This window comes from Sphaeroforma arctica, assembly GCF_001186125.1.
Source record: "Sphaeroforma arctica JP610 unplaced genomic scaffold supercont1.36, whole genome shotgun sequence".
Classification (NCBI taxonomy): domain Eukaryota; class Ichthyosporea; order Ichthyophonida; genus Sphaeroforma; species Sphaeroforma arctica.
The window spans coordinates 32,400-48,522 of record NW_014040522.1 but is presented as its reverse complement, the minus strand read 5'-3'; the positions used below and the strand labels follow the sequence as shown (position 1 = coordinate 48,522).

The 16,123-nt window shown below is 40.6% G+C and overlaps 1 protein-coding gene across 1 annotated transcript; it reads left to right on the top strand.

Moving 5' to 3' along the window:
- Nucleotides 1–157: 157 nt before the first annotated feature.
- SARC_01003 (serine palmitoyltransferase 2) lies at nt 158–6,349 on the top strand (the record flags this gene model as incomplete). The annotated part of the gene is made up of 8 exons (XM_014305284.1): nt 158–426; nt 1,239–1,396; nt 2,406–2,518; nt 2,684–2,841; nt 3,694–3,793; nt 4,660–4,717; nt 5,132–5,235; nt 6,071–6,349. The coding sequence occupies 8 exons, from the start codon at nt 158–160 to the stop codon at nt 6,347–6,349; spliced, it is 1,239 nt and encodes a 412-aa protein (XP_014160759.1).
- Between the last annotated feature and the right edge of the window lie 9,774 nt (nt 6,350–16,123).

Genomic DNA, 16,123 nt, shown 5'->3' with positions numbered 1-16,123 from the left:
TATCTATATAGTATATATATATATATATTTATATATTTTATATATATATATATATATATATATATATATATATACGCATACACATACTTTCCCTTTCAAACCTAATATACGAACTACACAACATACGAACACGCATCAAACAACTTCACACAACACTATGTCACAAACAACACAACATGCAAAACAAATACTTCACCTCCACACAAGCCACCCCCCAGAGCGGAAGGAGTTCCTCACGTTGTTATATCTCATGGCACCCACCCCCTCTCAGGGATTTGTTCCCTTGTTCGTGGATTTCGAAAGCTTCTACACCCGAAATCTGTACCGACGTCTGCGAGATGTGTTCAATCGGCCCATCTCCAGTGTCCCGGGTGGATATGTGGATGTGGTGGAGCGAGTGTCTAGTGACTACAATTGGCATTTCCAGTAGGTGTACCTGAACGCCAATGTATACGAGTGTGTCTCGGTGTGTATGTGGGTGGTGTCGGCAGATTCCGGGGGTACGTTTACTTTGTATTCAAGTATATGCATGTATAACTGGACCGATGCGGGCCGTGTGTACTGTGTGGCGCCTGAAGCGCTTCGTGCACCTAGTGGATGGCTTGACAAGCGTTCCTGAGTTCGTCTTTGAGGATGTTACTTTCCCATGTCATGACTATTTGTGAATGTTTTAGTGTGATTATATTATATCGTTTGTGTGCACGTATATATATATATATATATATATATATGAAGTGTGGACATCCCCATTCACCTGTTAGTATTGATTATTGAGAACCATTGGAGCTGTAGGTAGTTCCCGAGTCTCTGTTTCTGTCTGTGTGTGCGTGTGAAGACTGAGCGGCCGTAGGCTGGGCGAGTGTGTATGCATATGCACTCAAGAGCCAGCAGATCGGGAGTAGTTCATGGGATCACCTATCTGTATTACTAGGTATAGAACACTTTCATGGGTTCACCTATCTGTATTACTAGGTATAGGACACATTCATAGGGTCACCTATCTGTATTACTAGGTATAGAATACTTCCTGATGCTGCCTACGATCTGTATTGAGCCCGTCTACTGTGTTGTTCATCTGTTTTCTATAATAATCTTCACTTCAACTTACTATCACTCTCATTCACAGGAACAACCACACGTGGTATCATCCCATGTGTAGCATCTTCATCATGTACAAAGCACATATCATGCAGACACGCATCATCCGCACTTCAACTGACTATATCACCCATCCACAGGACCACTGGTGAGGTTCATCGGGTAATGAATCTGGGGTCGTACAACTACCTAGGTTTTGCAAACAACACCGGCGTGTGTGCCGAAGAGGCCGTTGATCACCTCCACAAGTACGGAGTTGCTTCCGCTAGCCCTGCCATGGAATTGGGCACGAACGATGGTATGGTCACGTGCACGTGTGTGTACGCGTGGACGTATGTACGTGTGTCAGGAGTGTTTATGTAGGCGTGTAGGTGACTGGTGTTTGTACTTGCTTGTTAATCTGTATATACACGTCCACATGGATGTATCATGATTTTGTGTGTGCATGCGTTTTGTCGGCTGGTGCCGCGCATTGTTTAGGTTTGACCAAAACGTTTATGTGCGGCATACACTTTGACTTCGTGTGATTCTATTATTATTATTATTATTATATATATATATATATATATATATATGTAAGTGTCTGTCAAAGCGCGACAATTGGCCTGTGAAGCCCTGCTGTGTTTGCGGGTATAGCTTTAGTAGACGAAGTAGTACTCTAACACACACGGATGAACCTATCTCTGGGCACCTGCGCGTGCAGACCGCATGTGCTTGTGTATGCTCGAGCCACATGATAGCACGTGAACTGTAAGGGTGTACGTATCACTTCTTGGCCATTTTTAGGGTTTTAAGGTTTTGTAAACCTCTGAACTCCTGGAGGAGATGAGTACGTGCATTCAATTAATCTTCCACATCCGATTTCACCGGGGAGTCGTGGAGACTGTGGCATACTTTTCGTACTTGCCGCCTGTTCTCCTCGTGATTGCTATATTTGTTGGTGATATGTGTCCATGCACATAATCAGATATGTATATATATATATATATATATATATATATTGCAACTATATATATATTGTAACTATATATATATATATATATATATATATATGCAAATATCAAATAACAAATATCTCTCGAACTCATCTATCGTGCATGCGTGCGTGCACAGATGCATCCCACACTCACCAGTATTATGTGGAGTTGCAAGCCTCATTGACCGGTTTGCATGATATTCTCAGTAGCTTCCTGCACACAAGTATCTCAAATGATGTGCATTTCCTCATACTATTACACACACCATACACACATGATTTGCATTTCCTCATATTATTACACACCCAATGCCTTGCATGATACCTACAGCCTTTTTCGAGTGTGAAAGACTGGTGGCAGAGTTTGTGGGTAAGGAGTCTGCAATTGTCATCGGAATGGGATTTGCCACAAACTCGACTACTATTCCTAGTTTGATGGACAAGGTGGGCACAAACAACGCAGAACACGTAGTTGGAAATCAGCACTTTAGCGATCCTTCTTGCATTGGGTTTAGGGTTGTCTAATATCAAGTGATCTATGAACCATGCCTCGTTGGTGCTTGTTTATGTGTGTACTAACATACAGACACCTTCTTGCGTTGGGTTTAGGGTTGTCTCATATTGAGTGATGCCTTGAACCATGCCTCGTTGGTGCTTGGAGCGCGCATGTCCGGCGCGAAGATTCAAGTTTTCAAACACAACAATATGGAGAACCTGGAATTCCTGTTAAAACGAGCCGTAGTGGACGGACAACCCAGAACACACAGGTATCTTAAGATGCACATGGGATACATGTTAAACTATATATACATACTAGCAAGATATATGATGCATGTGTAGCTATATATACATACTATCAACACATATGATACGTGTGTAGCTATATATACATACTAGCAACACATATGATACATGTGTATCTATATATACATACAAGCAACACATATGATACATGTGTAACTATATATGCATACTAACAACACATATGATACATGTGTATATATATATACATACTAACAACACTTATGATACATGTGTAACTATATATGCATACTAGCAACATATATGGTACATGAGTAACTATATACTCAAACTAGCAGCACATATGATACATTTGTAACTATATATGCATACTAACAACACATATGATACATGATATGCATACTAACAACACATATGATACATGTGTAACTATATATGCATACTAACAACACACATGATACATGTGTAAATATATATGCATACTAACAACACATATGATACATGTGTAACTATATATGCATACTAACAACACACATGATATATGTGTAACTATATATACATACTAACAACACATATGAAACATGTGTATCTAAATATACATACTAGTAACACATATAATACATGTGTAACTATATATGCATACCAACTGCTTGCACAAGTGTTCCTAGTTGACACAACGTTTAATCGGTGCCGACCTCGTAGGGAACGCATTCATCTGTGCCTCTGTTAGTGTAATTTTTTTTATTTGTTTTTTTTTAACGTTTATAGCACAGGCGATGGTAAGTATTAAACATGAAACTGTAGGCGCACAACGGAGGCTTTTGAACTTATTCATTTTTTTATTTTTTTCAAAACAGGCCGTGGAAGAAGATACTCATTCTATGTGAAGGTATTTATAGCATGGAAGGGGCCATAGTCAATCTACGAGAGATCGTGCGTCTCAAGAAGAAATACAAAGTATGCCAGCTTAGATCAATTATTATCGTTGTATTTATGTATGTCTATATTAAATACATACATATCTGTATCTATATAATATATATATATATGTGTGTGTGTGTGTGTGTGTGTGTGTGTAGTATATATATATATATATATATATATATATATTGACATTGATATTGATATATTTATATGTATATGTATATTTACATTTACATTTATTTTTTACTTTTCATTTATAATATGCATATGTGTACACATATAAAAATGTGTGTGTGTGTGCGTGTGTTCACATATATATTATTATTATATTTGTTTATTTATTTATTCTTATCATCATTATACACGTCTAATTTTGTACATAAACCTGTATAAACTGACATTTATGTATCGGCACAATACCGTTAAGCTGTTGATCTGTTACTTCATTCACGTTTAACGGATCTGCATTGTATAGTCGGTCTTGTGCATCACATTCGATGGATACACCACACGATCTCTTCTGAACTTGAGTCGAGAAACCCTACTACACAGTCCCTTTGGAGTATGATCTGCATATATATATATATGTGTGTGTGTGTGTGTGTGCCCACATTGGATCAGCGGCGCTCTCAGACATGCCAGAAAGATGGTCCAATATCAGGCTTCCTGCGCGCGCATTGGTGTGTTGTAGCATATATTTGGTGGCCCTTTCCTTGGTAATTGGCCGCGAGCGTCCACACAGATGCCTGTCCTTTTTTGTTTTAGGTTATGTGTTAACCCATGGCCTGTCCTATCCGTATACCGAGGGCAGGCGTTATTGCGCAGATACATGTTTCTTCATTCATTCCTACGCACACATGTATTTACCTACCTGTCCACCCATTGACCCCATTCTGCAGGCGTATGTATATCTAGACGAGGCCCACAGTATCGGTGCTATGGGAAGAACCGGTCGAGGTATGTTACTGTCCATCCCCTGTGCTCGTTTGGTGTTTCTAATTCTTCTACCTGATATTTGAGTGTGTGGATATGCGCCTGTGAGGTCACCTCGCCTGTCGCGTTTTTGACACGTATTTATTATATAACGTATTCGATCTGTTTGGCTACAACGGCCCAACACCGTGAGTGGTGCTACTGGGCTCGGCAGCCCTGTCTGGTCACAGAGTCGAAGGTGTCTGCTGCAGTCTAAAGCCACTCCATGGCCCCTCGGACATCGAAATTATCAAACTACATAGGTTACATGCACAGCACTTTGACGTATGACTTGGGTTAATCTTTTCTTCTCTGTTGCAACTCCTCTGGTCTGTTAACTTCCCTCTCCTTCGCTGTTAACTTGTCTCTCCTCCGTTACTTCTCCTCTGCTCTGTGTAGGAGTGTGTGAGTACTGGGGTGTGTCCCCAGATGACATTGACATCATGATGGGCACATTCACCAAATCATTTGGGGCTGCCGGTGGCTACGTCGCTGGAGACAAGGTAGCTGTACTGTGCATGTAGTTGTGTGGGTTTAGTCGCTGGTGACACGGTAGCTGCACTGTTCATGTAGTTGTGTGGGTTTAGTCGCTGGTGACACGGTAGCTGTACTGTGCATGTAGTGGTGTGGGTATAGTCGCTGGTGACAAGGTAGCTGTACTGTGCATGTAGTGGTGAGGGTTTAGTCGCTGGTGACAAGGTAGCTGTACTGTGCATGTAGTGGTGTGGGAAGGGACGGGTGTAAGGGGATACCAATGATCTGCAAGTCATAGTAATATGAACCTTTGGCGATTGACTGATGTCTGTTGGTTGTGACTGTAGTCCATCTGTATCTATAGATAAAGATATAGATTTATCTATACATATAGATATAGATTTATCTATACATATAGATTTATCTATACATATAGATTCATCTATACATAAAGATTCATCTATACATAAAGATATAGATTTATCTATAGTAAATATATCCGCTCCGCACACAGGGTTTGTCGTCAGGCATTGCATTTTTATTTTTATTTTTGGAAATCTGCGCATGTAATGGTAATAGATGAGTTGCTATGAAGAACCACTATGAGGCGTATTGTTTAACACACTGTCAGCGCTTGGGAGTTTCTACTCCTCAAGACATGTTCCTGTAGATCCACACACGTGGCTCCATATATCTGATCGTTCCAACTTCTGTCTGTATGTATATGCATGTATATGTATATGTATATATATATATGTATATCCGCCTATCACTATGTTATAGTGTGCATGTCAATACATAATTATACACCGTTTTGAAGCCATTGCGTTTCTGTTGTAACCATCTGTTTGTCTTTGTTAATAGGTTCTCATGGATGAGTTACGACTGAAGATCCACAGCACCATGTACGCCACTTCTGTATCTCCGCCTATTGTAGGCCAGATAGTGTCGTCGCTGAAGTTGATTGACGGACAGATCGGCGGCACTCAGGGTGTAGACAAGATTAAGCAAATCCAGGACAACACCCGCTACTTCCGGCAAAAGGTATGGAGCAACCAGGAACATCAGCACACATTGTCATTCAAGCACACTTTATCATGCAGTAGCAGCTGTCAGGCCTCGCCTGAAAGGTTCGTAGAGTAGTGTCGACGCGACCCTCTGAAGTTGACTATTCCACACTGAACCTGATTGGTCTGGTCTGCATTTATATTTATATAAATATATATATATATACGGTGGCTCCACCTATCCTCCAATCGTTTGCATAATCCATCATATAATCACAGCCCTTGTACTTGATCCACGGTGCGTGGCGGTATTATACCTAGTAGTTCTGTGAACCCTTAGTAGATTGTTTGCCCATGCCTTATCCAGTCATTGTGAGCTCGTTCGTTCTCACACTGTGTTCAGCTATGCTCACATCTAGTTGACGCGCAGTGCTGGATTTTCTATCTGAATGTTTTATGAACTCTCATTGGCTGTCTGAATGTTTTATGAACTCCTATGGGCTATCTGAGTGTTAAATGAACTCTCATTGGCTGTCTGAAAGTTTAATGAACTCTCATTGGTTGTTATCTCACGCCTGGCTCAACCATGCCCTCACTCCACCCACAGTGCCTAGAGATGGGACTGATTGTTTACGGCAGCGACGATTCACCTGTCATCCCGGTGCTTCTATACTATCCTGCTAAGATCGCGTATGTTATGTATTTCTACTACTTTGCTGCAGACTTTATTTGTTATGTATTCCCCTTTGCCCCCCTGATTTTGCCCTGTATATTTGCGGGTTCACCCCTGCCTGGTCTGCTTCGGGCATAGCCTTGGTGCCTTTCTGGTAGAATGGCTGGTATTGCCTCGCCTGTCCGTCTGTGTCTCTGCTTTATACCGGGCAACTGTTTGTTTAGTTTGTTTGTTTTTCCAAGTCAAACGAAGCTGCGCATGTGATGTGGATAAGGTTTATTACCATACAGAAATCGTGTGGTAGTTTCGTTTAGTCGTGTGTCTTGTTGATCGGTGGCGTTGATATCCAACTTCTACGATTGCGCAAGTGTCAATAGTGAGCTTGGTAGGTAGTATGGGCCTTGTACGGGCTATAACATAGTATAGTCCAAACAAACAGGAACTGAGCTATTATAGCCCTAATTACGCTTTCTGTGCAATTGTTCACTCAGATGGGCATTGTTTCCGGGCTATACCTTGCTTGTATATATTCATTTATTTCTGCAATGACACGTTAAGATTTATGTCCGGGGACCGCAGTGACACTCACTCTTATCGTCTCGTTTAAACCACGCGTGAATTTAAAGCGCAAGAAAACGCTTTTGTTCCGACCCATGTCTGGCTAAACACACGCATCTTCACACTTTCTTGAAGCGTAGGTATGGTTTTTACCTCCTACTTCACTTCAAAGCTGGCTCGGCATTGCACAAGTATTACAGAAGATACAATAACACATCTTAACACGTACGTTCTCTTATACAATAATATTTAACACATCCGCTCTCTTATACAATATCCCGTCTATCACATACACTCTTTTACAGTATACCATCTATCATTTACACTCTCTTATGGCAAAAACCCATCTAACACACACGTTCATTTTGCATTCCATCCGTCAACAGCGCATTTAGTCGTGAGATGTTCCACAGAGGGATTGGTGTGGTGGTGGTGGGTTTCCCAGCTACTCCGATCATCACCAGTCGGGCGAGGTTCTGCATGTCGTCGTCTCATACACGTATGTGACCTCTATTACATTTGTAGAATTATTATACGTGAAAGTCCCGCATTTACTTTGATGGTATATGTATGCGTGTACTTATTCACTGTGATGGGTTGCTTTAGTGCTTAGCTATATATGAAGACATAGCCGTATTAGCAACAAGGCTGGCATGGATATGATTGTTTTGAATTGCCTCATTGGATCAGTATTCTGATCTATATACGTCACGTATATATATATATGTATATGTATATGTATATGTATATGTATATGTATATATATATATATATATATATATATATATATATATTTATATATATATATATCATACTTCATCCCTTCTGCAATATTCTACTTACAGCCGCCCTCAGGTTGTCGTAACACGACGACTTATATCGACCTAAGTGAAACAATTATACTATCGATATTCAAGTTCAATCCGTTTTTCCCGGCGATTCTTATTGATACTCTACGGCGGAAGTGTAGTTTCCGAGTGGTTGCATCTCTGGTGTTCCATAATACCCGCAACCCTTGGCGCCAGCTATAAGAAAATATGTGGGGTGTACGTCCTTACACATAGCACTCAGCTCGGTTAACAGTATGATGTACTAATTATATCGCTATTCTCTTTTGGATTCAATTATGTTGAAGGTGAAGACCTGGTGAAGGCTCTCACCGCGTTGGATGAGGTGGCGGATCTCATGAATCTCCGCTACTCCAGACAACCACACGTGATTGGAAAGTACATTGAATAATCGAAACTCCGGGTATACAGCCGAACGAATCATATTGAACTATACTATTTATATTAGGTTAATACACACGCCTACTATAAACTATCACTCCATTCCGTTGGTGCAGGGAGGTCGAAGTGGACCGTGTCCGCGATGGCATACAGTAGTGTCGCTGCATGCATTGCGGTGAAGGAGTCAGTGATTGACTATTCTACTACATTAATGCACAAGCTTTGAATACTGTCTCGTCTGATCAATATAGTGGGGGGCCTAGTAGTACTGGCTGCCGTTGTTCGAGCGTGAACTGAGTCACTATTAACTTTCAGAGTGGGCAGAGTGAGAATTCTTTCCGGATAATTGCTTTGATTTTGTAATAAATTTGGGCCAGCAAAGGTAGATCTGTCTCCAATATGAAGAGTATGTTTGGTGTTTTGCTACACTACAGTAGTAGTTTATGAATATCCTTCTGGGTTCCAACATTTAAATAACGTCGAATATTTACTCGCAGGGGGTGAACCCAGAATAGGTAGATATATCTCCCATCTGAAGAGTATGGTGTTTTGCTACACTACAGTAGTAGTTTATGAATATCCTTCTGGGTTCCAACATTTAAATAACGTGGAATATTACTACTCGCAGGGGGTGAGCCCAGCATAGGTAGATCTATCTCCCATCTGAAGAGTATGGTGTTTTGCTACACTACAGTAGTAGTTTATGAATATCCTTCTGGGTTCCAACATTTAAATAACGTAGAACATTATTACTCGCAGGGGGTGAGCACATCTTGGTCAAAATTGAAGAGTTAAATTCTTTTTTTGTCGTATCTGAGATTTATTTAAATATGTGTTATTAGTCTACTCTTTTAGATACTGTTTGATTTGGTAGACCGTTCGGCTAGACCTGATTGAATCCCAAGTGGTCATCGGCCTGTAAGCAACTACGGGCTCTAGATACAGATCTGGTCAATGTTCTTATGGAACGGCAGAATCTCCCAAGTAAAATACGTTTATGTTCATTTTTTTGGTAAGGGTGACCATATGATGTGATTAATTTTGCAGCTTCATACTCACGTCTTGACTGATTCTCAACACTAATAACCCGCTCGCTTTGCTCGCCCGTAAAAAGGGTTATAGAACCATGTACACATCCTGACTAATTCTCATTATGTAAAACGTCACAGATTCTCGTCACATACCATGTCGCTTGCCCGCCCGTGTGCGACTCTGTTGCGTATGGCTTAATTCACGAGCTGATCTTATTGCAAATATTCACATTCACACCCCGTATACCGTTTGCTCGCTTCGCTCGCCCGCTCAAAATAGTCCACATTTTTTATGCTCACTATCAGAACCACCTTCGAGGCTGTTACTTTCAGTCTCTATTTCACACATCACTAGAATGGTCCACAACATCTAAAACCCTAAACTGTCGCTCGCTTCGCTCGCCCGTTGACAATGAGATTTGCATAATACATATATACCTGTTCAAATACAAATTCTTCCTTGATCCTTTGCACATAAATAAAATTTGATGTCCATGCCCCTCCGACAAGTCAAGATTTTTTGAACGACAGTCCCACATATTATTATCGCAAGATAGACTAGACGAAAACGTACATTCATACTCAGGGTTGCACTGAACAGGCTTTCTGCCGATGTGCTAGTCATATATTCTATGCGTTCTGAGATGTCAATACCACATGATTGAGATAAAAGCTTGAGTGTATAATGCCGGTGTCAACCAATGTTCAGCAAAAGTATAACTTGATATTATCATCTGGATCCGGGTGGAAACTGCCAACATCGGTTGAAATGGCTATCAGATTATGGTGGATAGTATTTTTGCGCATGCAAACAGTATAGCGACGTGCTGTTCGGCGACACGTGCCCAAACCAATTTGGACAGTCCCTCACGAACGTCTGAACCCGTAGTATGGGTTAGTGTCTTTAGCGTGAAGGGCCTATCGTATTTATTTATACTACTATTCTGATAACTAGTCTAACCAATTGTCTAATTGTCTTTAGTGTGAGCGGGTGGTAAATCAAAATTTCGGTTTCCAAATTGTATCGGTATAAGGAATATGCTTCACGGTGTTTTCTTCCACATAACAATACGAAGCTTGTCCTACCACAATTCCCTGACTGCGATGTCCCTGGCGGTACAAATCTTACTACTTCTAGTTTTGAATTTTCCAACGGCACAAGTCCTTAAAAGGGTGCTACTTCCAAACTTAGTTTTGGAATTGTTATCACATTTTAGTGGAGAGTTTTTCAATGTATATACACGGTAAATCGGCGCGCTATATTGCTGTAGTTTTGGCGGGTGGTGATTTAAAATTTGAATTCAAAATTTTATCTGTATGAGAAATATGCTTCATAGGACTTTGTCCCTTTTATCTATACATAGCTGTCCATTCACGAATCCCTTGCTGCGATATCTTTAGCGGTCCAAGTCTTGCTACTGCCAGTTTAAGGTTTTACAACGGCATCACCCTTTTAAATGTAACCACTTCAAGATATCCTTCTTTATTGGTTTGCTTCAATTTTACACAAATATTGAAAGGTCTTCCTGATGGATATACTATGGTAGAACGGGAATTTACTGACCACTTCTTCCCATCAATCTTTCCTGAACCACTACAGCGACTATGAGAGCCATACCATATGTTCATACATTGTATCATACATACTTGCCATTTTTGAAATAAATAATATTATCCCTATGGTAGAGCGGCGTGCTGTTCTGCAAACACGCCCAAAACCCTTCTACAGGTACCTCGAGAACGCCTGAACCACATATGGGACAGTCTAGTATTTGTTTACAAGATTATTGCGATATTCTAGTCTGGCCGACCGTCTAATTGTCTGTATCCTGAGTGGGTGGGTGAGTGATTTACATTTTGGGTTTAGAGTTGTATCTGTATGAGAATATGTTTCGTAGAACTATGTCCCTTTTATCTACACGGTCCTTGTCGTATCGCAAATCCCGTGCTACGATGTCCCTGGCGGTCCAGGTCTTTACGTCCAATTTTAGGTTCTCCAACTGCACCAGTCCTTAATGGGGTGAATTTTTTGAATTTTTCTTCCTCGTGGGTCCTGTGAGAGTTTCACCATGATAATGACAATATTCCTGATTTCGACTTATATACAACTTAGCCGTGGGTGGGAGGTGATACAAAATTTGAATTATAGAAATGTATCTGTATGAGAGACGTACCTCGTAGGACTTTGTTCCACTTATGTATACGGCGCTTGCCCTGTCACAAACCTCTGCTGCGATGTCCCTGGCGGTCCAAGTCATACCAGTTCCAGTTTGAGATTTGCCTTCGGCACCATTCCTTAATTGGGTGATTTTTCCAGATTCGGGTTTTCTAACGGCATCTGTTCTGAATGGAGCGCTACTTTTACTTTTCCTTCCTCATTCGTTCCGCGAAATCTAAACATAAATATTGAAAATCGTTCTGATTTCAAATTATACAACTTCGTCGTGAGGGCATTGGATTCGCTACTGGATTTTTTGTGGAGAGTATTTTGATGTATACGCACGGTAGAGGGACGCACGCAGTCCTGCAACGCAGACCCAACCCATGAGTGTAAAATGCAGGTACCAATTAGCGTCCAGGAATTTAAAAATATCTTCTTGATCCTGTTAGGAATTGCCAAACATCAGCTGAACCCAGTGCCATATTTTCGTTAAGAGGTATTTGGTACTTGTACACGGTATAACCATACGCTGCCGCAAGTCCAAAACCTGCATGTAAAATGCGGGTGCCAATTAATATCCAGGAATGGTAGAATTTCTTCTCAATCCTGTTGGAAATTGCCAAACATCAGTTGAATTTGGTACAAAATTTTCGTGGAGATGTAATAGCCGGGCCTCCACATTAGACTCTATGTTATAAACACACTCTTAAGCAGTACGTAAATTATAAACGTACTCTTAACAGCACGAGGAACTTAAGTTTCCTAAATCGTTTTTAATGGTTTTATTAATTAATACCTTTACTATTTTATATATCAGATATTTGGACGAGGCCATTAAAAGGCCCCAGTAAAATACCAAACATAAGAGTTGGTCTAGTTCTATTAATAGAACTATATTTACTTTCCAACTTTATTTATATCTGAATACTTCGGTAGCGAGATGGCTCAACCGAATATAGGTTTCTAGGGACTATTAACGTTACCTAGTTGATCCTCCGATCAGCCAGCCAGATGTGCCAGTCTGATGAAAGCTAAGTCGGTAATTCTTGATAAGTGGCAAGCTATTGGTTAAGACAATAACTAAGGACATCAAGACGATAGACCTGCGCGTTTATTTATTCAGAGGCTTTAATATCGCCTTGTTAGACCAAATCTTCCAAATTTTAAAGTTTGCAAAGGTATTAACTACTTAGACTACTTGAACGTAAAGGTAGATAACTACCACAAAATTTTCTGGTCCAAGCTAGTCCTTAAGAGACCAGCTAGCAGTCATAAGTTAAGATTGTGACCAAGAAAGACAATACTCCTTCTAAGAAGCGTAGAAAAGGATGGAGAAAGACGCCGCTGCTACAGCCGCATTTAACGCGACCGCAGAAGAGGACAATCAGTCCGTAACCGAAATCATTACTACTGGTATTAATAACCAGGACAATACAACAGATAAGGGTGAAGATACTTCGTTAAGAGAGAAGTACCCTGAAGAAAGAGCTTAAGAGGATCCCTACTAATCCTGATGAGAACACTCAGAAGAATCTAACTCCAATTACGGATAAAGGAAACAACCCGCTTAAGAGAGAGGATGAGAAGGAAAGCTCAGAGAGCCGACCCGAATCAGAATCAAACCAGCCATCGCACATAAGTAAGTTGATCAATGAGAACCTCAGTTAGCCGCTCTTAAGAAGCGAATGACCTCACAGGAGAAGGCGGTTGTTAAGAAACCGCGGGGGCAGACCGATCAAGGATACGTATCCAGGTAGACCTCATACGAGAGACCATAACATACACGTCCACGTGAATCTACTCAATTTACACGCCCTGTTAAGAAGGTGAGTGTGTAGCACAAGGGATCTGCATACAAGCAAGTTAAGAAATGTACTGATGAGGAATGTGGTTATAACATGTATCAGTTAACGGTTATAACATGTATCAGTTAACACCTAACGGTTGTTGGAACGGAAATCATGCTCAATCTTGTAAACACTATCATACAAAATGTGATAAATGTGAGAAGACCAATGGCTACCACACTAAATCGTGTAACGTCAGACCCGATAGTAAATTGAACTGACGGTACTACCGATTACAATCGTTACACAGACAATACAGCGACTCTTTAGATGAGCTTGTAATAATCCCTGTATATTGCAATGGAAATAAAATCCTTGCGTTGATTGATCCTGGTTCTGAAATTTCATGTATATCTGATCGCTTTGCATTAATGAAAGATATCGAAAGGAGAACACAAACAACTCACCTCATTTTAACAGATGATAAAACTTTTTATGTGTGATACCATGGCCACATATGTTAAAATCTCCCTGGCCGATGATAGAAGTATCACTGCCAAAGCTGTGATAGTTGAGATGTCACAGAAGTACGACATAGTAGTCGGAATGAGCGATTTATTCACTCTAGGTATAACCGTAACTGGTCTACCAAATAACATAGATCCATTAAAGGATCAGTCAGACGATAACTGTCTGAATCCAAATAAGCCCCCGTCAGACACAGTCAAGGCATTAATACCTAACTTTGCGAACAAAATCATAGATCTGATTCTAGTTAACAAGAAGATAAAGATCACAGATTGGGCAAAATTCCGTTTTAACGACGGGTATGTCAGCCTTGACATACCCAAGGTGGACTTTACACAGTTAAAGTGTCCCTCAAGGAACTATGTATCCTGGAGACAGGAGGCTGTGGTAAAAGATCAAATTGAGAAATGGCTAGCAGATAGAGTGATAGAAATTATCTATCAACAGACGCCAGTTAACTTGGCACTGCTAGCCGTAGACCAACATAACTCTAACGGATCATTTAAGAAAGTCAGAGTGTGTTTAGATATGAGTCCGATAAATAAATTATTGCCGACTCATAGCTTTCACTTACCTCGTATTAACGAGCTACTGCGAAGGATGGAAGGTGCTACAGTATTTACAACTTTAGACCTTACACAAGGATACCATCAAATGCAAGTATATGAACCAAGTCGTAAATACTTTAGTTTTACGTGGAAAGGTAAACAATACAGGTTCAGAGGTGCACCTTTCGGGTTACACTCTTTACCAGCATTCTTCCAACAAGTAATGGAGGAAATTTTTACAGACATGCCTAACGTGCAAGTCTATATAGATGACATAGTCGTCTTTTCTAGGACTAAAGGCGAACATGCCGCATTAGTCAGGCGAGTCCTTCAGAGACTCAACAAGATTAACGTGAAGAAACGTCACTTCGCCGTGAGCGAAATACAGCTCTTAGGCTATCGTATATCTGGAGAAGGTATTAAAATCGACCCCGGTAAGGTAGAACACCTGTTAGATTGGCAAACACCAACTACAGGAAGAGATGTTAACAGTATGTGTGGGTTTGTAAACTTCTTTTCAAATGGAGTATTACATTTAGCTGAGTACCTTAAACCTTTTGGACACTTAAGATGTCATAAAGGCAAACTAGGAGACTTGTGGAATAAAGAATGTGATGACGCATTTAAAGCGCTCAAACACGCAGTTCAACAAGCCCTTGTTGTACAAGGACCGGTCGATGGCGTGCCGTATGAGATAGCAACGGACACCTCCGACTTAGCCTTAGGAGGAATATTATATCAGGTTATAGATATCAAACCTAGATATATACAATTCTTTAGTCGAGCAATGAATGCTTCACAGTTGAATTATCCAACTGCTAACAAGAGCTATTAGCCATAGTGGCAGCTCTAACACACTTCCGAGATTACTTATACGGAACAGCATTTACGCTGATGTGTGATCAGAAATCTCTTCAATATATGAAAGAGATGAAACCCGACTCACGATTACTGAGTCGCTGGCATGATACAATATCAAAGCTTCATTTTGACATAAAGCCAAGAATACATAACCATTTACCGGATATGTTATCACGCTTTGTATCGAACTTTAACAAATCCGTACGTGAGTTACTAGCCACTGACTGGAAGTGTAATCCCAGGTGGTTTGAACTGGCTCAAAATATATTTGGGCCACATACCATAGATATGTTTGCTGCACATCATAATGCACAACTATCGAATTACAGGACTTTAAATCATCCTTTGGGAGACGACTTTCAAATAGACCTCTCCAAACATAATGCGTGGGCTAATCCACCATGGCAGTTAATTGCCCAGCTATCAAATTATACTCATATTCATAAAGCTACCATCACGTTGTGTTGCCCATTACGGAGAAAAGATCCATGGCTCAATAAATTGATAAGCATGATACAATGCGAGCCAATATAT